Genomic DNA, 25,303 nt, shown 5'->3' on the forward strand with positions numbered 1-25,303 from the left:
GTTAAATTTTTTACAAATTAGGTTTTATATTTTTAAATTTGTTGTTTCTCAAACACTTTAATGGTTGAACATTCTCAAAATCGGATGATTCTCGTTAAATGTACTACACATTAACAATATTATACTAAATCAAACAATATTTATTTGTTCATTTCACTCATTGATTTCCGCCTTATATTAAGGAAATCAGTTACAACCAATTAATTTAAACAAATAAAATGCGTATCTCGATTAAAATTCGGCAGATACATGTATCTCATAGATTCAAANATATTTTAAAAAATTAAATCAGATACACAATTTCTTAAAAAATGATAGTAAATAATTATCTTAAAATTACATCTCCTTAATTAGTGGGACATTAATAATTCAAATTAATTTTATCTCTCTTCAATTCAGCCGCTTCCCTCTCCAATCCCAAAACGTTTGTATCCTATCCACACTATCCTACCCTCACCCCTTCTTCCCCACTCCGACACACGTATCCCTCATTACCCCTCCTTCCTTAGTAGTTCAATACACCTTTTGCATTGTTTGAGTTTGTTATTTCTCCATTTAAAATTTTTTAGCTGATAGATTTTAGAATTTTTACATTGTTTGAGTTGTTATTTGTCCATTCCATTTTAATGGCTCATAATTCAAAAAATGGTATGAATCTTGTTAAGGAATTGTTAATGAACAATAAATTTCCGATAAAGAAATTTTTATTTGTTTCTTTTCATAACCATTTTGTAATGATTGTAGGATCCGACTCTTGAGATTAAACAAGACGCAATGGAAGCTAACCAGATACATTAACAATATTATACTAAATCAAACAACATTTATTTGTTCATTTCACTAATGAATTTCTCATTGCAGGGACTGACTCTTCATACGCCAACACTCAAGTCGAGAATAGATCTAAGTATAGGAACGACCCAATCAAGATGAAAGAATTACGCCAAGCTTTAATTAACAGAAAAAATACACCATGCACATCAAGTGCAACAATGTTGGATACACATTAGGTGTACATGTATCTAGTTAAGAGTTCATCTATCTGAGTTAAGATTATATGTATATGAGATCATGATTTTGAATATAATGTATGAAATGGATACTTGATACATCAAATTAATAACAGATACATGAAATTAAAATTAGATCATATAAATAGATACATGAAATTAATATTATATCATATAAATAGATACATGAAATTCATACTAGACACATATAACAAATACACAAAATTAATATTAGATACTTGTATGATACATATGAATGTACTTGTATGATACTCATGTATCTAAGTGTTTTGTTTGTTGGATACATCATATATTGATAATAGATAAATCAAATTAATGAATTTTATTATTTTAAGAGTAATAAAATGAAATTAATCAAATTGCATGACCAAGATATACATTTTTTTTAATCTTAACGAATTTATTATTTCAAATAATAATAAAATGAAGTTAATTAAACATAGATACACTCCTTGATTTTCGCCTTATATTAAGGAAATCAGTTACAACCAATTAATTTAAACAATAAAATACGTTAAACTACATAAATCCCACTAGTTTAGGTCATAATTACTCAGATTTCCGATAGTTTTAAATATTACTTTCTCTACAATATTTCATACTTAGGATACATGAGTTTGAATATGCTAGATACATGTATCTGCCGAATTTTAAAATCGAGATACGTATTTTATTTGTTTAAATTAATTGATTGTAACTGATTTCCTTAATTAGAGGAGTCATTGAGAATTTTCAGATTTCAGAATACATGGACAATTAATTTAGAAATTTAAATTAATCAAATCCCTAAATATAAGGCGGAAATCAAGTAGTGTAGATATGTTTAATTAATTTTATTTTACTATTCTTTGAAATAATAAATTTCATTAATATTATTAATAAAAGACTAAAACATGTATATCTTGGTCATTTAATTTGACTAATTTCATTTTAAATTCATTAGTTTGATGTATCTATTATCAATATATGATGAATCCAACAAACTAATTAAACACTAGATACATGAGTATCATACAAGTACATTCATATGTATCATAGAAGTATCTGGTATTAATTTCATGTATCTATTTATATGACCTAATATTAATTTCATGTGTCTATTTATATGACCTAATATTAATTTCATGTATCTATTTATATGATCTAATTTTAATTTCATGTATCTTTTATATGTATCTAGTATTAATCTGATGTATCAAGTATCAATTTTATACATTATATTCAAGAACATTTATCATGGATACATAGTAAGCATATACATATAATTATATGTATCTAAATATGGAATGTAATTAAAACTCATGAACTTAAGAATAAATCACGAGTGTAGAATATTTGTCTTATCATTAATCCAAAATTAAAAAAAAATCAAATCGTTGTACGAAATTAATGACAATGTAAATTTTCATCCATTAAAAAGTATGGAGAGCTAATAGATTCAAACAATGTAAAAATCCTAAAATCGAACTTTAAAAGAATTAGAGCTTCGAATTAGATACATTAACATGGTAAGAACAAAGTTACAATACAATATTTCGAAATAATTGAACAAAATCTTACTTTACCTATTTATATAATGTTGATTATAGATAGTTGATTATGAATTTAGTACATGCAAACATGTATTGAAATGCTTGAGGAAGAAAGGGGTAATGGTAGATGTGTGTGAAACAAAACATGTATTGAAATGGTTGAGGAAGAAAGGGGTAATGGTAGATGTGTGTGAACAAAACGTGTATTGAAATGGTTGAGGAAGAAGGGGGGTAATGGTAGATGTGTGTAAACAGTGAATAACGTGGGGGTGTGGGCTGATGGTGTGAAGAGAGAGGAACTAATTTGAATTGTTAAAGTCACATTAATTAAGGAGATATACTTTTACGATAATTATAAAAAACCATATTTAAGGGGATTGTGTATCTAATTTGACTTTTTAAAAAATATGATATAATTATTAAAAAGTGGTATTATATGTAATATTTATAAACTAGAGGTAAAATATGTATATATAATAGTAAATTATGTCTAGATAGGTACTTTTTCCTTTTTAATATCCAATGAAATTGAGAGCCCAAAATATTCCAGGCCCAATGAAATTGTCATGGGCTTTCTGCTTTCACTATATAACCCGGCTTCTTATGAAACAAACCAAACCCGACCCACAAAAGGGATAAAACCCGGAACCCGATAACCAATCAAAGAATCACCGCATTGTTCGAATCAGAGAGTTATCTCTCTAGGTTTGGTGTTTGATTCATTCATTTAGGGATTTGTATCAATCATGGCTACTGCTTCAGGTACGCATATTTTCTATATTGCAAATAGGGCTAATATTTGCTCGACTGCAAGTTTTTTGGATATAATTTGCCAATATTTGCTCGACTGCAAGTTTTTTGGATATAATTTGCTAATATTTGCTCGACTGCAAGTTTTTGGAAATAATTTGCTAATATTTGCTCGAGTGCAAGTTTTTGGATGTAATTTGCTAATATTTGCTCGACTGCAAGTTTTTTGGATATAATTTGATAATATTTCCTCTAATGCAAGATTTTCTTGGTTATAATTTGCTAATCTGTCATTTAAAAAGTATAATTATTGAGTATATTGAATTATGGGGGCGCAAAATAGAGCTGATGGATATATGGAGAAAGGATTTTTTTAGATATACTGGATTTATATGTTTGGAATTGTTGTTCTAGCTGCATATTGTTGTCATTGGATTAATTTGTATTTAGATGGAATAATAGATTTATCATGGATTCAGTTGCTAACCAATTGATGTTAAGGTTCTGTTTGGACAAGTTTTGAAAAAAAAAAAAAAAACAATTATCTGAAGGGATCTTTTTTGAGGAAAAAGTTTGTTTAGTAGAAAAATGTGTTTGGGGAGTTTTTTATAAAGGTTTTGGGTGTTTTGTTAGTGGAAGAAGTGTTTTTCTATGAGAAATACCTCATAAGTCATGTCCTTTCTATATTGAAAAAGTTTTTTGAAGATACTTCCTGAAAAAAATTTAACACATGTTTTTGGAAAAAAAATAATCTTTACACAGCTTAAAAAATCTTCTAAGAAACAAACCATCCCTAAAGTTTGATGCTTTAATTGGATCAAGTTCATGCTGCATAAAGCTTTTCTTCATAAGAGAGTGGTTGCTTCCATGATAAAATCTTTAATATATCTGATGCAACTCTAATTTTGTAAAAATGCAGTGGCGTTTAAGTCTAGGGAGGACCACAGGAAACAGTTGGAATTAGAAGAGGCGCGAAAGGCTGGTCTTGCACCGGCAGAGTTGGATGAGGATGGAAAAGAAATTAATCCTCACATTCCTCAGTATATGTCTTCAGCTCCTTGGTATCTCAATGCAGAGAGACCAGTATGTGTTTTCTCCTTGTTTAGAGTTTCGGTCAGTGTTGCATTTCTTGATTGCCTAGGCGCACTTTTGACATTCACTTGCTCTATTCCATAGAGTTTGAAACATCAAAGGAAATGGAAATCTGATCCAAATTACACGAAATCATGGTATGACAGAGGTGCAAAAATATATCAGGCTGACAAGTATAGAAAGGGTGCATGTGAAAAGTAAGTAAACCATTGTTTTTCTTGGTAGTTTCCGATGTATTGTTGATTCACATTCTTTTTGCTGGCTTTCATAGATGTATACATTATGTCTCTTACCTTTAATATGGTCAGAAAGGACTTCAATCAAAAGAGAATCCTTTGATCTGGAAATTCAAATCTTGTAGTCATTGTCTGGTAGGTGCCAGGCTAAACTTCAATTTTTGGTGTATACTTTTTACTCTGGGAAGTTAATAGAAAATTAGTAAACTCATCTGATTCCAACTCTAAAGTTGGAAAAAGGCCAATGACTTTTTTGGATTCAAGAAATAGCAAATCTTCTATGTACTTTGGTGTTGAAATAGACAAATAGTATTACTTAATGTGCTTTCTCACATGATAATCTGAATATAATGTGACTGACACAGCTGTGGAGCAATGACGCACGATGCTAAGTCATGCATGGACAGGCCACGCATATTAGGAACACATTGCTCCTGATGAGAAGATAGAGCAGTTTGAGCTGGATTATGATGGTAAAAGGGATCGTTGGAATGGTTATGATGCTACTTCTTATGCTCATATCATTGAACGATATGAAGCAAGGGATGAAGCAAGAAAGAAATACCTTAAAGATCAACAACTAAAAAAGTTGGAGGAGAAAAATAACAAAGAGGATGAAGAAAGAGGTGACAGCGAAGATGAAGATTTTGAAGATGTTTTGAAGGTAGATGAAGCCAAGGTTGACGAAAGCAAGCAGATGGATTTTGCAAAAGTTGAGAAGCGTGTACGAACCACTGGTGGTGGAAGCACAGGAACTGTTAGGTCTGTCTTCCTTAATATTTTTTCATCTTTGATCCCTTCCTGCCTACTTACTTTTGGGGTCCTGTTTTTTTTTTTTGGTTTGGTTGTGGGGGAATGAATGAGGGGTTAAATGAATGGCTGACTTGTACTATGTAGAAAGTACATAGTACACATATTGGTCTGAGTGCAACTTTATCAAGCTACTGATGCTTCTGCATCGTCCAGGAATCTACGTATCCGGGAAGATACAGCAAAATATCTTCTTAATCTTGACGTCAATTCTGCACACTATGATCCTAAAACCCGGTCCATGCGTGAAGATCCTCTTCCAGATATGGATCCAAATGAAAAGTTCTATGCTGTAAGTGTACATTTGGTCCACCAAATAGTACTGGTTTTCATTGTTCATATTTTTTAACTTAGTCATCCTTTTATGTTTCCTCTTATAGGGTGATAACCAAAATAGAGTTAGTGGTCAAGCATTGGAGTTCAAGCAGCTGAATATTCATGCTTGGGAAGCTTTTGACAAGGGGCATGATGTTCATATGCAAGCAGCTCCATCCCAAGCAGAACTGCTTTACAAAAATTACAAGGTTAACAAGGAGAAACTGAAGTCACAAACAAAGGAGGATATCATGGAGAAGTATGGTAATGCTGCCAGTGAAGAAATACTCCCGAGAGAACTACTGTTAGGTCAGAATGAGAGAGAAGTTCAATATGATTGTGCTGGTAGGATTGTGAAGGGCCAGGTAATTCTTTCATCAAAGACTGCATAAATAAATTACTTTGCAAGTTTTAGGACACAGGGTTGAATGGCATAACGTAATGGTATATATTAAATTACACTGAGATTGAAGCTTAATTGTTGTTGCAATTGCAAAAAGGTATCTGATTTCATTTGGGTTCATTCTGCTTCATTCCAATCTCTGCTGGGTTTAGGTTCCCTTCACCTTTCAGTTCCAGCAACATAATAAACTTCATCACTATTTCCTACTTCAAGTATTGAGAGCAGAATAATTCAAGAGATCATCCTCTCCTTCCATCATATCTAGCAATCCAGTCTTCAATCATACGGCCTTGTTTACCTTGATTGAAGGCAATTCGACATCTTTTTTTATTTTGTCTTTTGAAGATGTGGGTATTTCTCTTCTTCTCCTAACCAAGTTCATCCAAACTGGAAACAACTTGATATATAAAGATATATTACTTATTAAACTCTCCGAGAGAATTATTCATTAAAGAATGAATGTATACGGATACCTCAAAGAAACTATCATCTGCCTTTCATACAGCTAATCGGATTCAACACTTAACTATCCTCATTTACATAAACATCTGGACAGCACGGCAATTTTCAGATACCGTCTCCAAAACCTTCCCAAGTTGTTATGACTAGTCTGTGCGACGCAAAGAAATACTTGCTCCATTTTCTAGGGAAACAGGATAGAACTAGAAATAACATTTATTAGGAACATTAAGAGTGTATAATGTCTATAAATGTTTCTAGATTCGTTTGTTTGGCATAACTTGTGAGTTGCTTGCTGTAGGAGATGTGTATTCCTAGGAGCAAATATGAAGAGGATGTTTTCATCAATAACCACACCACAGTTTGGGGTTCATGGTGGAAGGATCATCAGTGGGGTTACAAATGCTGCAAACAGACAATCAGAAACAGCTATTGTACAGGTGCTGCTGGAATTGAAGCAGCTGAAGCTTCTGGTGATCTTATGAAGGCCAATATTGCTCTCAAGGAGTCTGCTGAAGGTTAGTGTTCTCTATTGAAATTCAGGTTGCTACACCCCCTCGTTAAATCAATAGTATGTGCACTTTAATCATACCGATAATCCAGTTTCCTGATAATGGAACTTTCACAATTCTTTATTGTTTGATTTTAGATTTTATGATGCATATGACCCTATACCCAAGTCTCTAGTTTCTCAAATCCAAGTATTTCCCATGATACCCAACTGATTGGGAGTATCCTTAATATATTTACTTTAGATCTTATGCTTTCTAGGAGTCTTTTAGCACTATTAGAGATTTTTACGCAATAGGAAAGATGGAGAACTGCTGGTATTTTTATTTTCTTTTATATTTATTACTTCATTTGATGTTGGCTTGAGATGAATTAAAAGGGAAACCTAGTCAGTGAGGATTCATATAGCTGTGCCCAACTTGTTTGGGACGGATACAGTTGTTGTTTTGTCACTTTGTGTTTGAAATCTATGATCAGGATTCAGAATCAGATGTTGTGAATGTTTCGGGTCTTCTTACCTATAAATACAGAGCATTTATTTCGTAAAGACTGCTGAAATTTTGTCTGTTGTCCTCTTCGAATTTTGGTCAAGAATTTGGTTATACTGGAATTAACAACCTTCTACAGTTTTTCTTGGGTAAGCAATGGAATATTAGAATTTGACATAAGTCAAAGGAGTTAACTTTCCTCCTTTGTTCACCCACCCTCTTTGTTCATTGTGTTATGAATCTACATGCTACTGTGGGGGAATTGCGTATTTGATGACAGAATTATCAGTGAGTTGTCTGATTTCCTAGCTTTTCTAATTCAAATGTGTACATATTTTCCTAATAATGTGGCATGAACCCCGTATTTGAAGGTGGTTTTTTTTCATACCTGTCACTTTGTAGGTATACTTGTTTGCAGTGTAGCCATTTATCTCAAACTTTTATATTTATATTCTTTTCATCAAATATGTGATCAATCTAGATACACATGTGCCGGTTGAGGAGAAGAGGCTCGCTACTTGGGGAACTGAAGTTCCTGACGATTGGGTTCTGGACCAGCAAAAGCTGGCTGAAGCTCTTAAAAAGGTATCCCCTTCAACCTATTCTTGGTGATTTTGAAGCGCCACTCTTCTTGATGATGAATTAACTCAGTTTCCTCTTCTTCTTTTTTGGAAACATAATGTAATTTCTTTTTCTTTTCCATGTTTACAAAGAATGATAGTGGAAAAGTGTGGGTGGTGGTTGATATGCCTGACTGAATCCATGTTTTAATCTCAGTTGGCTCTAGCCCACATGTATATCTGGATGGTCTAACACGATCTTAAATTTGTATTTCTTGTCCGAGCAGGAGGATGAAAAGAGAAGAGAAGAGAGGGATGAAAGGAAAAGGAAATACAACGTGAAGTACAATGACGAGGTACATGTAATTCTTTGTTTTTATGTTTCCCTTCTTTTCTTTTGGGCTGTCTTACCACATTTCTCTATGTAGGTTACACCGGAAGAAATGGAGGCCTACAGAATGAAAAAGGTCCTCCATGACGATCCAATGAGGGACTTTTTGCACTGAGTTATACAGAAGAGGGAAGTCCTTTGCTGCTTGGGTGGCAGTGCACCTTTATAGGTAGCACTTGCCATTTGCATACTACATGTTCCAGGAGAATGAAAGGTTAATTCTGAGTTCTGTCCGTTTGTCAGTTCTTTGATTTGGTTTGCAATGTTACTAGTAAAATACATGCCATCCATTATACTAGTTAGTTAGGGTAAATAAAGGACTTACACGTGAGGAACTCTTTGGATGATTGACGCTCCTTCTGCGCGTATGTGTATATAATAATATGTGTTGCTTCAAACCCACTTTTTTCTTATTGCAATATAATTGCTGTCAAGTGTTGTATCTGTTGTACATACGCACTGGGTTTTGTGAGATCATATTTACTACTCTTTTCTCTTTAATAGCTCCAAATTTGAAATATCTAGCGTGAGAACTCTTTAATTCCATCATTTTCATTTTATTTTTTATTTTTATTTATCTACACTGGATAAAGATATGAATTTGAATCATTCAAATTTTATTCACCAAAGTTATTTGTTTTCAAGTCTCAAATTATAATTATTATTTAGACATTAATTACTAAGTTTATTTTCCTTTACACTATAGCACTGGTTACAACCACCACTATCAATCACCGCAACTTGTCGTAAATTACTACCACCATTATCACATATATTTACCACGGTTACTAGGTTTAATTGATTGTTTTGTATATATAAATGGAATTCAAACTGACACTAACAAAATATATAAGACAGAATAACCCACAACGGTCCATATATATTTATTTATTTATTTGAGACGGACAACGGTCCCGATATAAAGAAAAAGAAGATTGAAAGGAAGGGATAAACTATTCGTGCAAGGTAAGCTATCCTCCACGTCCACGTGGGACTGTCATTAGCTACAAACAAACACCTGTTCCATCATGAGTATGTAAGTAAACATAAAAGCAAATTAAGTTAAAAACGGTGAAAGTGATAGTTTCAATAAAAAAAAAAGCAAGCAACTTCAAAATTGCACCACTTTCGAGGACGACCAAAAGATGGATGTGTTTTTCTTCAGATCCAAATATACGTAACTTCACTAAAGAGTTTGAGGTAACTGCAAAAGCTCCAAAGAAAATGCTGAAGAATCGTTTGGCTCTTCTAGTGCTCTTATTTACTTATTACTTCTACTTGGGAGATTTCAATGTATCGGCTCAACAGTTTAGACCTGGATTTGTGTACACCAGAAACAGAGGAAGATGCACTCCTCAGTAAGAAACCCTTCTTCTTTCTACTACTCTAAAATTGTTAGCATTATCACTATTCTAAAAAGTAGATAAAAACCTGTTAATTGCTATTGGTGAATAGGTATTGGAGCAGCAGAAGAGAGTCATGGCCAAAAATGGTGCCACAGACATCGACAGTATCTAAAATATTTGGATCCAGGGCCTACGAGCGATACAGGTATGATCTAACACTGCTAGAAGCTGCTGGAAGAAACGACGATGAGGATAATGTATTTGCCAGGTTAGTGAAGCAATCAACAGCTGCATTGTTGAATTCATATGCCAGACACAATTATCCCTACAGTGCTTGGGAAGTAAAGACCATGCTCATTCAAGCTTTGGTTTCTGAAAAATCTGCTTCTGTTTTGGCTCAACAGTTATCTCAAGCTAATGAAGCCTGCAACTAATTAGCTTCTTGTTATTGTTACTTAATCTTTTGTTAGCTTTTCCAGTTTGGTATTAAGCTGTAACTAGTTCGAGGCACATTTTTTAACATTAGTTCTACTTATGTTCGGGTGCTATTATAACATTATCATGCTTGACGCTTCTCAGACTTAAACTCCTGCTTTCATGTAACATGCTATGGTCTCACATACAATCGTAATTATGAGTTTCATGCGCTTTAAGTGACGGGTGGTCAGGAAGATTTCAAAGCAAAGAAGCAGCCACAACATGTAGTTCTTCAAATCATAAGTACTAAAATACATCCAGATACTAGCCACTATTGGCGTGTAGCAACAGCGTTGTGAAACTTCAAACGACTGGGAACATGTATGCATATAATCTTAAAGATCACTTATATACCAATCTACACTACATTTGAACTGTTATATTAACCACCACCAAAGATCTAAACATCGGTGAACTACATCTCCAGAGAACAAGAGGTTGGACTTTCACGATTCCCTGTACTTGGTCAGATCAAATGTCAATGTGCTCGAGCAACTGCAAGAAGACAAAAGAAAAAAAAAACAGCATGTTGACGTTATCATAATAAGTAAGAAGAAAGAAGGGTAGTGAGTGATAGAGAGGCTGCAGAATCTTACCCTCTCTCGGCATCCCTGTAAACACCAACCAAAGCTTCAGCTTTGTCATAAAAGCTGTCTTTGAGAGAGATAACAATGCTTTGGAAGCCACATCCTTCTTCAGGATCCTGAGTAAGCCTAGCACCTCCACAGGACTTTGATCGAATAAATCCAGCAACTTTGGCAACATTCAGATTATCCAATGCAGCATCAACTTCATCCAGTATGAAGAATGGAGAAGGTCTAAAACTGAAAATCACACAAAAAAGTGTGAAACATTTTTTGCACAAGTTCAAATTGGAAGGAAATAAGATGAGTATTCTCACTAGGACAAGTCTACAATGCGCTCACACTAGCTGATATTTGCATATCAAGTGGATGTAAACTGTGCCAAATGAACATAGTAATTTCTGAGACTAAAACAAGTATTTCCCTACTTCCTGCTCTGGCACAATCAGTGAGCGAGTAGCCACATAGATTACCTGTGGATAGCAAAAAGCAATGCAAGTGCTGCAACCGTCTTCTCTCCTCCTGAAAGCTGTTCCATATCCCGAAATCGTTTTGTTGGGGGCATAGCGGTATACTTGATACCATGTAAAAACGGCTCATCTTCATTATCCAAGTTAAGATATGCTGTCCCACCGAGAGGATGTGTATTGCTCTTTGTGAGTTGCTTGTATATCTTGTCGATTTTGCCAGATATGTGATTGAAAGCTTTCATAAACAATTCACACCTGCAAGCAGAACATGCAGACTTCACCAACAACATATTGTTTAGTCCCACAAGTAGGGAACATGCAGACTTCAGATCAACAAAATACGATAACAGATAGGTAGTCAACTTTTGCTATTTTTTCTACAGGATTAGAATATAAAAGGCAACAAATATCCCTAAAGACCACACCAAAGACGGGAAAAAGAGAAGAAAGGGACCTACAAATAGGAGCATATTGTCTCATGCACATATCAAATAATCAAGAATATGGCCACAAAGAGTGCAAGAAAGAACACGCTTCAACAAAAAAATTGAAATAAAAAAATACATATATGCTTCAGCAATACGTAAATTTTTCTATTTCTTTTATTTTTTTTGGTGCCTCATGTGTCTTTTCCTGTAGATCCTTCATCCTTGCAAAGGATAATATAAGGATAGATGAATTAGAGATTGGTTTTAATAGAAGATCAATAAACGTGATCTCAATCACATGGATCTCAAAGACTTATCAAAAGCAGAATTCCCTTTCCAGAAAATTTTAAAAACCCCATTTATAAAAACATTAATTGAAGCAGGGATTGAACAACCGTAAATAAGCAAGCATACATAGATCAAACAATTCTATAGGGTAATGCTCTCCTGACAGCATACTACTGTAACCTCATCTCCAGCAAGTAGAGTAACCACTTCACTTGATTTATACTCTGACGTTCAGGAATATCATGGTGAAATTATATAGAGATACATGTGAATTTCAGCATTTGAGATTAATAATACCTGGCCCCTTTAACTCTATTATATTCATCAGTAACTTTCTTCTCCTCATTTTTGGCCACTTCAAATTCTTTATTAACATCTTCCTCCTTTTTTAGTAGATCTTTGTATTGATCAAGGGCCTTCAGATTTGGAGCTGTTCTTTCTATCTCTGACATCAAGGAAGCAATTTTCTGAGTAAAATCCACCTCACGTTTCTCCCTTTCAGCGGGTTTCGTAATCTGCTGATACATTCTATTCAGTTTACTGAAATCGAAAACAGGGCCAGGTGTAGACTCTCCAGTATCCATTGGATCAGAGATAGTGGGCAGTTCTATTTGCTCCAGTTCGCATTTCTCCAATATTTCCTGCTTTTTTGAATTCAGTTGTTCAATCTGTGCCTCCTGTAAAACAAAGAACAAAAGCACTCATATACTCGTATTTTTAAGAGGAAAGCACTCGCCTACTCCTTTCAACATATATGAATGCAATTGGCAAAAATGAGTGGCATCTCAGAAGCCATGACTAGTATAAGAAAGAACTTCTCCAAGAAATTATCATTGTTTAGAAAAACCTTTGATTTAATTTGACGGTTATGTTTGCTAATGCTAGTTGTTTCAGCAGAAATCTTTTTCTGCCACTCCTGCAGCTGCTTTTCACATTCTTCTGATTTGGACCTCCATGCTGCAGAAAAGAAAGGAATAAAATTCTCTTAATGTACAACATATTGGGAGAAAGGGACATATTGCCAATTGCATAGTGCGAACATAGGAAACGGAATGACTAATACTGGGCATTCAGTTGCCTGACATGACCAGAAAAGGTATATTCAAAGGAGGAGATGAAATATAATTGAATTGGAAGTGAATGTATAACTAGTTAATTACCAAAGTCAGGTAGTGATACTCCCTCTTTACCAATTTATGCGTACACAGATGCATTTTCGTTAAGTCCCAGAAGTTCTTTTTTTTAATAGGCAAGAACTATTAATGTTTAAAAAAAGCACTAAGAAAGTGCTGTGATAACATCAAAAAATTGCAGAAGAGAAGTTTACCCTGTCTATTTATACAGAGTTTCTGTGCACTGTAACAGGGTTTCAGCATCTTCAACTAATTCCAATTTGCACCAAAAGGAAGAAAGCATGACACCAAAACAATAGCTCCAATTCAAATTCTCATGTTTCGAAAATGTGAACAGGAAAAAAATTGTTTGAAGTATCATGCAATGCTATTTTCCATGTTTTAGACTAATTAGAAATTGGCAGTTGTTGCTGTGATCTGATTTATCATAAAAGAAGCAGAACATGGTAGAGTTTCACCCTATCAAAATATGCACTTTATCTGATGAGGCTCTTACAGAGTTTGGAGAAGGAATCTTTTGTAATACTTCTACAAAGGAAGTACAAGCAGAAATATCTAGTCCAACAAGACTGAAAAGCTAGTGAAAGGGCTCTACAAAAAAGTGAAACCTAAAGCATACCTAATACTTCTTCCTTGTAATCGTCTATCTCCTTTGTAGCTTTCTCCATGGACGACTTCAGATCCGCCTCCTTGGTCTCAACCTCCTTTAATTTCTCTTTTAAGTTATTAAGGGTTGATTCCAGTTTTACAATTCGTGAATCCATGTCCCGCTTCTGCTCATAGTCCAACCTGAAACATGCTTGAATTAAGAAAGTGGCATGTGCCATAACTAGGCCGAAAATTAACAATGCAACTTTTAAAACCGTAACGAGCTTTCAATATTATTATTAGCTTTATAGCTCAAACAATTGATGCGGACAGCAAAATACTCAAGGAAAAGCAAGTTCAATTTTTTTTTAAAAAAGATGGACACTTGTTTGGCTCAAGGGCAGAGAAATTTGATTATGAGAAACAGTATCAAAATGTCAGATGATCAGGTCGAGGTCGGTGTCTATTTATCTTTGAATTTATTCTAATGGTTATAAGGAACCAACAACAATAATCAGAGAGGAAACATACTGTGACTTAAGCTTCGATTGTTGATTATGTAAATTGAGCCTTTCTTCAGACATTTCCTGAACAGCTTTGAGCTGATTTTCTTCATACTCCCTAATATTTCTCACCCCAACGGATTCACTGAACTTTTTGTAGATTCTGTCAACAATGTCATTGATCCTTTTCTCTCGTGATAAGATCTCTTGTGCCCTTGCATCAATTTTTCTGTTCAACTGCAGAAACTCCTAGTAAGAGCCATGTTACAAAATGAAAACCAAGGAAACTAAGATAGGAAGTATAAACACCTGCTCAAGTTCAGGCTGGATATGTCCAATTTCATTTTCAATACTCCCCTTTTCGCGTTCCAAATTTTGAAGTTTGTCTGCAATACTTTTCTGCAAGACAACTCAAGCTAACAGCATTACAAGATGCAGAACATAGACAAATGAAAAGGCCAATAAGCAACAGTATATTAACAGGGATACAGAATTAATAAGCTATGAAAGAAGTGAAAAGCTAGGGCAAAAGACGCCACGAGTGTTGAGCCACTATGTTGCTCAGACTCTCCAAAAATGTTGTAAACAAAAGTAGATCCAAAGTGTAAATAAAGTTTATTTTTCAAAGAATTCGAACATTTGGAAGTATAAATAAATGTGAGTATGTCATCTTCTTTACCATAATGTATCAAAGAAGAAGTGAAGAGCATAGACAGAGTTCCTTCTTCAGAAATTGACCATCAACAAATAAGTTGCAGCAATAAATCAGTCGAGTATAAAAGTAAAACTTTAACACCCTTTCAATTCCAAAGTGCCATCAACTTGATGAGCAACTCGATTGAGACTGAAAGAACCAATCAACATGAGGATATGGTGCTCAGGGTGGCCCTAAGAACAAAATCCTAAGGTCTGTGATCATAGGAATTGATTATTAAGCAATTGTTTATCCTTATTTATATATATAAACTAGTTACTCCCCACAAAGAAACAAAACAAGCTATACTGTTGGTGGTCCTCACTAATAGCTTACTTCAGTCTGTTTAATGCTGACATGAATTGATTAGACAGAGAGTTTCACAGTCCACTTGACTTGTGTATTAACAGCAAAAGCAGCAGAAAATATTAGAGTAATTGAAACGTTAGAGCAAAATTTGGATTTAAACTGTTAAATAAATTTTATTTCTTGAAAGAATTGAGTCATATAAACCATATTATTTCTATAATGTGTCTGAGTACTTTTTTATCAGCAAAACATGTCAAGTATTTGAGACATCTCAAAATAGTGTTCTAGAAATTGGAATAAAGCAATGAAGATGGAGTTGGACCCAAGAAAAAACACAAAAACCTCAGCAAACTACAAAGTTTAGAGATACAATAAACATATTCCCCCTTCACTACATCAAACTTTATCAGGAAGAAAGTTGCTATATAAGAAGCTACAAGGGCATCTTAAACCGAAAATTGATGACAATGTAAGAATCTCAAATGACTAATAGGAGGGATGCAAAATGATGGCTGCTCACAAAACTTTAAGAAAAGATAGTCAAAAACCTTTTCAATCTCAGCATAGTGAATCTTTTTCTCAAGTCCACTGATTCTGCCAGATGCTTCAGACTCCTTAAGCTGCATCTCCCTTATTGATCCAAGCTCCTCCAACTCTGACTCAAGACCTTCTTTTTTCTTCTTAAGCCCTACAAACCGGGGAAAAGGAATCAGGACTATGCAACCAACCAGACACATGGATAACGAACTCAACTGACCGTCAATTTTTTTGTCATCCCATTTGTGAGAGCGTGCTTCCATTCCACCACTAGTACCACCAGTCATTGTACCAGATTTTGTTAACAAAATCCCATCAAGAGTCACAACTACAAGCAATATGGGTGTTGTTAAACCAAGATTAACTTGTATAGTAAGAAAGGAAGTACTTTTTGTTGTTCATCAGTGAAAAGCGCTGTGTTACCTTTAAGTCTCTCACCATCCCAGCTAAGATACTTAGCTTCTTTTAAGTCATTGCAAACAATGGTATTCTGAACAGCAAATAATATAGCCTTCTCCAATGCTTGATCAAATCTGTGTTACTGTTAAGCATAAAACCTCGGAGTTTCTGATAAGAATTTCCCATCATCATAGACGGGTGTATGGTTGAGGAATATGGATAATCAACATATTAGGTACAATAATTAATATAACAGCACAGGATACTGTATGACATCAAAAACCAGCATTGCAGTCCCACCCAATGTGCGCAGCCGCTCAACTACTGGCTTTATACGGACCGACTGAAGAGGTATAAATGTCTGAGGAGGAAGTCTTTGCTCTTTCAAATACTACACATAAAAAAGAATGTAGAGGCACAATTAACACAACGGAAAAATATAGGGGCAATAAACACATCAAAAGGAGCATCTCAATCTATGGGCAATGAATCAAGTGCACTGTCTCAGGGTCAAAGAAATGCTCCCTAGTCCAGTTGTAGACAAAAGCATTTTAAGGGAATAACACATCCTAAAACCTATCCCATATAACATCACTTCAAATACCATGGTTCTTTCTTATACTACACTGATTAAAACAGATAGAGGTACAGTTCACTTTTAGAAGCATAATCCGCCCCAAGGAAATAGACAAATGTGATGAAGTTCATAGTAGTATAGATAACATAAATCTGAAAACAGGACCACTGCGACCAGCATTATATTAGGAGTGGCAGAGGGATATACAGCTTAAGAATCCACTTCATTGTCATTTGATTGGATATAAGACAGCAGAAATTGATAACGTTAAGTGACATACCCAAAATTGATATGTAGGGTAAAAGTTACATAGCATTTTAGGACGTGTACATTATTACCACAAACTTAAGCATAGATAGCATCTCGTGGCTACAAAGCAAACATGTGGAGAATCATATGACTTATAGCATTTGCTTTTTTCCAGAGAGGTAGCATGTTAATTGCAGTCTCTATGAAGGAGAAAGGTAGATATTTTAAAGGAGTATAACATCAAAGACAAAAATGATAAGACCTATCCCACTCCAAAATGAACCTCTAAAGCAAGCACAGCGACATCTATATAAAATACATTAATATATTTACATAAAGTTAAAGTGCTTCAATTAACAAATAAAAAGAAGGAAAACAATGAAGTGAATAAGGAAGGAGCGGTCCCTGAAAACAGAAGGCACTTTTAGAAGAAATTTCTTTCTAGGTCAACATCACCAAGTTGCAGTATCACAAGTTATCAAACCAAGATAGAAGTTGAGAAATATAATCAGGTAATCCTAATTAACCGTGGCAAGAGAAACCAGACTAGCCCCGCTTAACTATTTGATATTAGAAGTATCATTACTATGACATAGTTGCTTTCGCACCTTGATGCATTCTTTTCCTGTTTGGTCATCCTCAACTACAACTGCATCCATATATCTGCCCATTGCAACTGTTACAGCAAGGTTATACTTCTTATGTGTTGGCCTGCAGAGATCTGTCATTCGACCATGAACACCGGGAAACAGACGCTTCAGCGTTTCAACTGCTTGAGACAATCTGGCATCTCTCTCATTTTCATGTCTCTCAGCCTTCAACTCACGTAGTTGGTCCTCTACTTCATCAAGTCGTTTGCGCAGATTGTCATGTTTTTCTCTGTCAAAAGAACAGATATTTCTAGTTATTTACATAAACAACAAGTAAATGCAAATGCAGTTACTTGAACTTCCATATGACCAGAGCCCATTAAACAAGGAAATATGTCATGGTATTCAGTAGCATGCATCATAGCTCAATCTGACCAACCTGGAGCGTCGAAGTTTATTTTTCATTTCACGCTGTTCTTCTTTCACCCGTTTCAGTTCTTCATCATGCTTCTTAACTGCATCAAGAATTTTCTTCAACCTTGTTTGCATCTGTTTCTCCTGAGACTCAAGCTCATGCTTCCGATTTTCAAGCTGCTGAAGATTTTCTTCCAGATTCTTCTGAGCATCAATATCAGCACGCTGCTGCCTATCCAAGACCTCTTTCTCATCTCTTAGTTTCGCAGTTTTCATGCCAGCCTCTTCTTTACTGTAAAACCAAACCCACGAAGCTTCATCAACTGAAAACTAGCACTTGATCTCTAGACATTTATTTCAAAAAGAATATAGAAAAAGCAGATCATGTGTCAATGCAAACATTTCCATGCTTTCACCTTTCTCCTCTGTCTAGGCAGCCTGAGAGAGAAGATGACAATGTAAAAAGCAATTTTTGAGCCCATGACAGTCCATCTAACGACATTGCGATGGGTAATAAAAACATGAGCTTCTGCAGCACAAGGAAGCAGCTTTTCCCACCTCCCCAATAGGGGCACAAGGGCAGGGCAGAAATAGAGCATACATAAAAACACTGGGTGATTTTTTCCATCTGCCTGAGCCTTGGAAGGAAGTGTGACAAGGTACCCGTGCTTTTGGGAGGTAGCAGGTACCCAGTGAAATAATCAAGGCCATTCAAGCTGGCCCGGACACCACCGTCACAAAAAAAATAATCTAAAATTCCATGTAGTATTAAAGATTAAGGTTTAGAAGAACATGGTAGAGAGCATCATAGGAGCTTACATCAAATCAGAACCAAAGAAGGTCTGTACAATGATAACAAAATGTGGTACATTTGCAATTTAGAAGTTCTTGCTTCAAGTAATAAGCAAATAAGATACATCCAAGTCATGGGCTGAGCAACACAAAACCTGCCCAGGATATTATTTTGAGGTCAGAGGCACAAACACATAACCAACGGAAACTAGCAAAAGTTTCAAAAAAATTAATGACTATGGCGTCCGGGCCAGCTTGCATATACCTCGACTGTTCCTGGGTACCTTCTACCCCCCTCCTGCACAAATATCAGGTAACTCTACCTGCCAAGGCTTGCTTCAGCTGGGATTTGAACCTGAAAGGCTGAAACATCATGGTTCTCCTCCAACTTAATTGACCATAAGCCCATAACCTTAGGTGCGCAAAAGTTTAAATGTCTTGCCTTCAGAGAAATGTAATGTCCCCTTTGTCCCGTGTTGAAATAGAAAATTTATTCCTTATTACTAGAGTTTAGATTGTTAAATTAGTTAATCATTAGGTATTAGATAAGATTTTACGGCGGGGGGGTTGGTTTTCTTTATAGGAGAGGACAAATTTATTTTTTTCAATGCGGATTTGACACGACATAGGAGACGCTTCCCTTTATCAATAATTATATTATTTTTACTAATAAAATGGGGCCCCAACATATTAAAGTATAGGTGTTCCCTCAGATTCAGAACTTCTTTCAATACTTATGGTCTTAGCACTTTGAACCCCCACCAACCCTGACTATAAACACAAACCTAAGTCTACGACCAAAATTAACTACCGGAAAAATTAATGATTCCTGCCTAGATCGTCAATTATCATCCAAAGACATTTATTTTATTAACAAATAAAGCAGCAGTAAAACGTTAAAGAGATTACACAAGTACTCATATTCCTTCATGTAAAAGAGTTTTTCAACCATAAAAGAACTCACATTTGGTGATACGTCTCCAATTGACTGTCAGCTAATTGAAGTTTCCCCCCTGCATCTCGACTTCTTTGACGCAACTCATCCAGCTGCTTTGTAATGTCCTTCAAGTCATTTTGAAGCTTCTTCACCTCATCTGTATGTCTTCTTTTTTCATCTCTCTTCTTATCAAGATCTTTACTTGTACTTTTGATTTTTGAAGTAATCCGCGATATTTCTTCCTTTAACTTTACAAGATCAGGTTGCTGTGAAAAGATCAATGAATCCTTGAGTGAGCACATTATAAATGGTGTAGTGAATAAAAAATAAGTGCAGTTCACAACTCTAATGATGACAGAGCAACAAGGACACAAGAGTATATCTATTTAATGACAACCGAGATTTTGTTTTTCTATGGCAAAAAAGGTGAAATTCTTGTGTGACGCCACATAAACTGAGTGAGTTGATTAATGTGGCACATCATCAAGCTTAATAATAGAAATTAAAAAAAAACAAATACATTCGCACACCTTCAATAGAACATTGTAACTATCAGAATAAGCAAGTAATTTTAGGAAAGCAATCAATAGCATTCGCCCAAGAAGTTTAACTCATTAAGCTTCAAAGCATTCAGTCAGAGAAATCTCTTCGAGCCAACAGTAACGAATTTCATGCACAAAATTCAGGGAACCAGCAATATGGACTACCAGGCAAAAAGTGCTATCCTGCAATAGCTCATCTTGAAACAGGCTATTCGGTTTTGTCCTGTCAGCTTTTCAGTTATCTAAACCTTTACAACAATTGCTGAAGGTTTTATCTCAGATTGGAATAGCACAAAATGTGGTTCAGAAGAAATAATGTTACTCCGAGTATCATGCACCAAAATTTGAAACTGTGAATCAAAGCTTCACTTCATAGGCAAACAGAAAATAGCATTAACATCACTCATAAAACAAATGTGAAAGACTAATGAATTTGAGAATAAAATTACATTCTTGTCAAGTTTGTTTTTTCTATCTGCAATCTTCCTCTCGCGCAATGCAATCTCTCTCATGTATCCGCTTAGTTCTTTCTTCTTTCTGCTAGATTCACTTTCATATTCCCCAAGTTTCTCCACAATTTCTTTGACTCTTACTTCTTCGGCATCAAGTTCCTCGTTTGTCTTAGCAATATCCTTTTCTATGTTGAATAATTGCCAAAGAAAATATTCTTGCTTCAAAGATTTCTGCAACAAAGACAGATGACGAATGATGGGGACTCACAAGAGGAGTAGCCATAAAGGAATAATAGAAACAAGTTAAACCAAACAAACAACTGTTTTTTACAAAATATTTTCTCCTTCCACTCATAGCAACTAACAAGAAAAAACATCATACACTACATGCCAGGAAAAAAAATAAAATCTTGAGGGTGTTACCATATACACATTGGTCCCCATAAAATTCAGAGTAGATAACCTTTTATCATTAACAGGGAATAAATGACATTTCTGCATACACTGCCTCTACCAAGCAACTAATTTGTTCTCCTGAAATTGCTTCTATTGGAGAAGGCCAAAAATGGAGTAGAAAGTATCCCAATCACTACAACACTATATATCAAATGCTTCATGTCCCTACTACTGATAATAGCTAAATACGAGGAGGAAATGGGAGTAGTTTAAAACTCACCTTATTATGAATTGATAAATATACCCTTGCATTTATATATACATATAATGAATACAGACAGAGGCACGTATTTTAGATAAGAGGAAATCAAAGATGTATGAAACTCCTTGTTATAAAATTTAGGCAAGCAAGTGTGGATAAAAATGTTGTGACTGAAGAAGCACAATTAAGTTACCAATTTCCAAAAAAAAAAATAGAAAGACAATTATTGAAAAAAATACAAAAAGAGTTCTTATACTTATTTAAGAACAAAGAATGAGAAGCACAATACTCACGCAGACAGCTGAAAAAATAGAAATTCAAGGATATAGACAAAAACAACACTTAAGCACATGACTATAAACATGAATAATGCTTTAAAATATAAAAGCAGGTGAATCTTGCATTAAAATCATAAACAAGACGCTGCACTCAAAAACAGATGTACTGAACTCATACCAGTTGATCTTGTAAACGAAGATGCTTCTCAGCTTCTTCTTTCTGTTCCTTTTTCTGTTTTCGCTCCATAGTTACAGTTTTCTTTTTCTGGTAAGCAAGTGCCTTCTTTTCTTCAGCTCTTGCTTTTTCTTCTTCCAATTCATCATAGCGTCTCTTGAACTCTTCAGATCCAGATATTTGCTCAAGGAGTGCAGAGAGTTCTTTTGGATTTTTAGATGCAATAGACTCAACGTCACCCTGCATCAATTCTCCATAGGTAAAAGAGACATCCATTAACACATGCAGAAGGAAGTAACTGCTATTTCAGTTTACTAACTCCAGAATAATAGCATAGGTAGTTAAATGTCATACTCTGAACTTTCCTTTTTCTACTTATATTCATTTGCCAGCTTATAAGTGTACCACAGTTACAGAACGTCAAAGGAATACAATTAGCAACTCATTCACGTGATGGCAATCAATTTTTGCAGTGACCTATAGAGCAACTCAGATTAGCCAGATACCTGCATTTGATGGCAACAATAACAACTTGCCTCTTCTTTCAGCTAATACAAGCCATTCTTAATACTGTCTTTAGTGACACTTTGCGCTTTATTATGATTAGATAGGAATGTGTTTTGAACTACAATTACAATGGATGAAAGATAGTTCACTTTTTTTCAATCCATAAAGATAGTTCATGATTCTTTTACACCATATATTACACCATCATTCATTTAATCGTCTCTATTTATCCTAACCAATGTGAACACATGTTATGAGGTGCAGAGGACCGAATTGGTCCATTCAAAATGCAAAAGGAAAATCATAACGCGCTAAGTATATTCAGACTGGTATACGCTGTGAAGTGATTCATTCCATCTGGATTGAAAGAACACAAGAATATTTGTGAAGAAGAGAAGACACTGGAAAGCTGTTGCAAAGGATACATATGCATCAGGTGTGTGAGCCTCACCTGGAATTAGAATTGGACTTCAATCCTTTAAATAATGAGTGAGCGTGAGATATGCTTTGGAGTTGTAATTCCTGTTATTATTAATGCCTAAGATAGCAAGCTGTGTGAGTTTTGCTATGGATTTGTAATGACTCATTTGGTGATTAATACAACAAAGTTAGTTAACCTAAAAAAAATATATGAGGTGCAGAGGTGCTCTGGCTGTTTAAAGATGGTTAATTCTGCGGCAAACCAAGACACACTGTCAATGTAATAGAATTTACATTATATGATGTCTGTGTACATGCTATCAGAGTGTGATTGTATAGTTAAATTAGATGTGGCAAGTTACCCATCTTCTTCGGGTTCCACTTTTATACTTGCTATACAAGGTAAGTTGGCAATTAAATGACCTATAATATACTGTCAATGACGGCAACTTGCTTCGGAATGAGAGTTGTAGTTGTTTCTTTTCGAGAAATAGTAGCTGTTCTTACATACTATATAATGGCAATGCAATGAAGTTAAATCTTCAAACAATAACCACCACGTACCTGAAAGACAAGAAAATTCCGCGCTTTAACCAGAATATCAAGGGACTTCAATTTGGCATTATACTCATCCCAATTAACAGCTTTCCCATCAATCCGATACTCACTAGCACCAGCACTCGTAATAGCACGCGTAAACTGAATTTCCGTACCATTAGCAAGCTGATAAACTAGCCTCACAAAAGCTCTTCGACCTCTCTGCTCCTTTTCACGGTCGTCAAAAGCATAAATTAAGTCCTTCAACTGTGCACCTCGAAGTTGACCCGTACGAACTCCAAGGACGAAGCTGATTGCATCCATTAGGTTAGATTTTCCTGCTCCATTTGGCCCTATAATCGCTGTAAAGTCGTAAAATGGGCCAATTGATTGAAATCCTTTGTAGGACTTGAAATTCTCGAGTTCCAGCCGGTGGATTTTTCCCGGCGACGCCTGTGACGGCATTGCTGAGTCGAAACCCTAGGTCTTCAGTGAGAATTTTGTGATGAAATGGTGAATATGAAACTTGAATTGAGTTGATGGAGAGTGAAATTAGGGTTTGAAGTGAGGGGGTTTTTGTTTTGGCGGGTATTTTCCTCGGAAAATGTGTCTTAACTCATGGAGCGTCGGAGTCGGAGCTGGAGTCGGGTTCCCATGTTGGAAGAGGATGAAAAACGAATGAGAGGGAAAAATCGAATTATAGAAAGCTTCTTTTCGTTTTCCCTCGAAAATATCGAACGCCATTTATTAAAAGTTAAAAAATGGTAACTAATTTACTACACAATTTTTCTTTTAATTACTATATATATGACCTTTTTTTTTCTACCTATAATTGGTCAAAAAAGACCATTTCATTTGCCTTCTTGCCAGTCACCACGAGTATTTAGATTCATGTTGGGATAATCGATTGTTGAAGTCATTCATCTTGTACGAAGATTGATAGAAAATTATAAAGAAAGAAAGATGGACCTACATATAATGTTCATTGATCTTGTACAGGCCTATAACAAAGTCTCGAGAGTTATCCTTTAGAGGTGCTTTGAGGTTAGAGGTGTCCTAATGATTTATATTAGGGCGATAAATGACATGTATGATGGAGTTAAGACTCAGATTAGAACGATGGGAAGAGACTCAAAGTAATTCCCATTTGAGATGGGGCTACACCATCAATGATCTTACCTTTTTCCTCATTTGCCCTGGTGATTGATGAGTTGACACAATCAATTTAGGATGAGATTTCATAGTGTATTTTATGTGTTGATGACATGTTACTGATTAATGAGATACCGAACAAAGTTAATGCTAGACTGAAGGTTTGGAGATAAACTTAGGAGTTCAAAGGTTTTAGGTTGAGTATATATAATCAAGATAAATATTTGGACTGCAAATTCAGTGTTACATGATGTATAAAGCAAATGTGGAAGTGAGGCTTGTAGAGAGAAAGTTATTGAGGGTACTCATAGGGGTAAAGGTAGGCCAAAAATGTATATGGGAGAGTTCATTAGATAGGACATGCATGACGCATCTTCATAATATCGAAAACATGTCTATAGACATGAAACAATGGGGATCGGATAGTGGGATAGAAGGTTAGTAGAGGTAGAGTGTTGTCTATAAGTGTTTGTACGAGTACTAGTCGCACCCTTATAATTCGGGTCATATGTTGTTTATTGTGATTCAATTATCACTTAATTAGTGGATTTCACTAGATACGTTATTTGTATATTAAATTTGTGTGACATTTTTTTTTATGATTTTTCCTCCTCGGATCATATGCTCAATGTAATCCTACAAATTATAAATTGGATTTGTGAAGAGTAAGTGTAAGAAAACTTTATCCAT

The 25,303-nt window shown here is 35.1% G+C and overlaps 2 protein-coding genes and 1 pseudogene across 2 annotated transcripts; 2 read left to right on the plus strand and 1 right to left on the minus strand.

Moving 5' to 3' along the window:
• Positions 1–3,191: 3,191 nt before the first annotated feature.
• Positions 3,192–8,938, plus strand: LOC125874354 (pre-mRNA-splicing factor SLU7-like; annotated as a pseudogene).
• A 739-nt stretch (positions 8,939–9,677) lies between these two features.
• On the plus strand, positions 9,678–10,359 carry LOC125873357 (uncharacterized). The gene is made up of 2 exons (XM_049554269.1): positions 9,678–9,935; positions 10,033–10,359. The coding sequence occupies exons 1-2, from the start codon at positions 9,727–9,729 to the stop codon at positions 10,355–10,357; spliced, it is 534 nt and encodes a 177-aa protein (XP_049410226.1). The 5' UTR covers positions 9,678–9,726; the 3' UTR covers positions 10,358–10,359.
• Positions 10,360–10,628: 269 nt separating this feature from the next.
• LOC125872204 (structural maintenance of chromosomes protein 1) lies at positions 10,629–24,130 on the minus strand. The gene is made up of 18 exons (XM_049552908.1): positions 23,489–24,130; positions 22,001–22,237; positions 20,884–21,117; positions 19,920–20,158; positions 18,189–18,455; positions 17,768–18,038; positions 16,600–16,724; positions 16,358–16,467; positions 16,155–16,262; positions 15,946–16,085; positions 14,704–14,793; positions 14,423–14,631; positions 13,923–14,092; positions 13,018–13,127; positions 12,468–12,847; positions 11,458–11,709; positions 10,997–11,224; positions 10,629–10,895 (listed from the first exon to the last, which is right to left on the minus strand). Exons 1-18 carry the CDS (start codon positions 23,924–23,926, stop codon positions 10,847–10,849), a joined length of 3,657 nt encoding a protein of 1,218 aa, XP_049408865.1. The 5' UTR covers positions 23,927–24,130; the 3' UTR covers positions 10,629–10,846.
• Between the last annotated feature and the right edge of the window lie 1,173 nt (positions 24,131–25,303).

This window comes from Solanum stenotomum, chromosome 8 (assembly GCF_019186545.1).
Source record: "Solanum stenotomum isolate F172 chromosome 8, ASM1918654v1, whole genome shotgun sequence".
In the NCBI taxonomy this organism is placed as follows: Eukaryota; Viridiplantae; Streptophyta; class Magnoliopsida; order Solanales; family Solanaceae; genus Solanum; species Solanum stenotomum.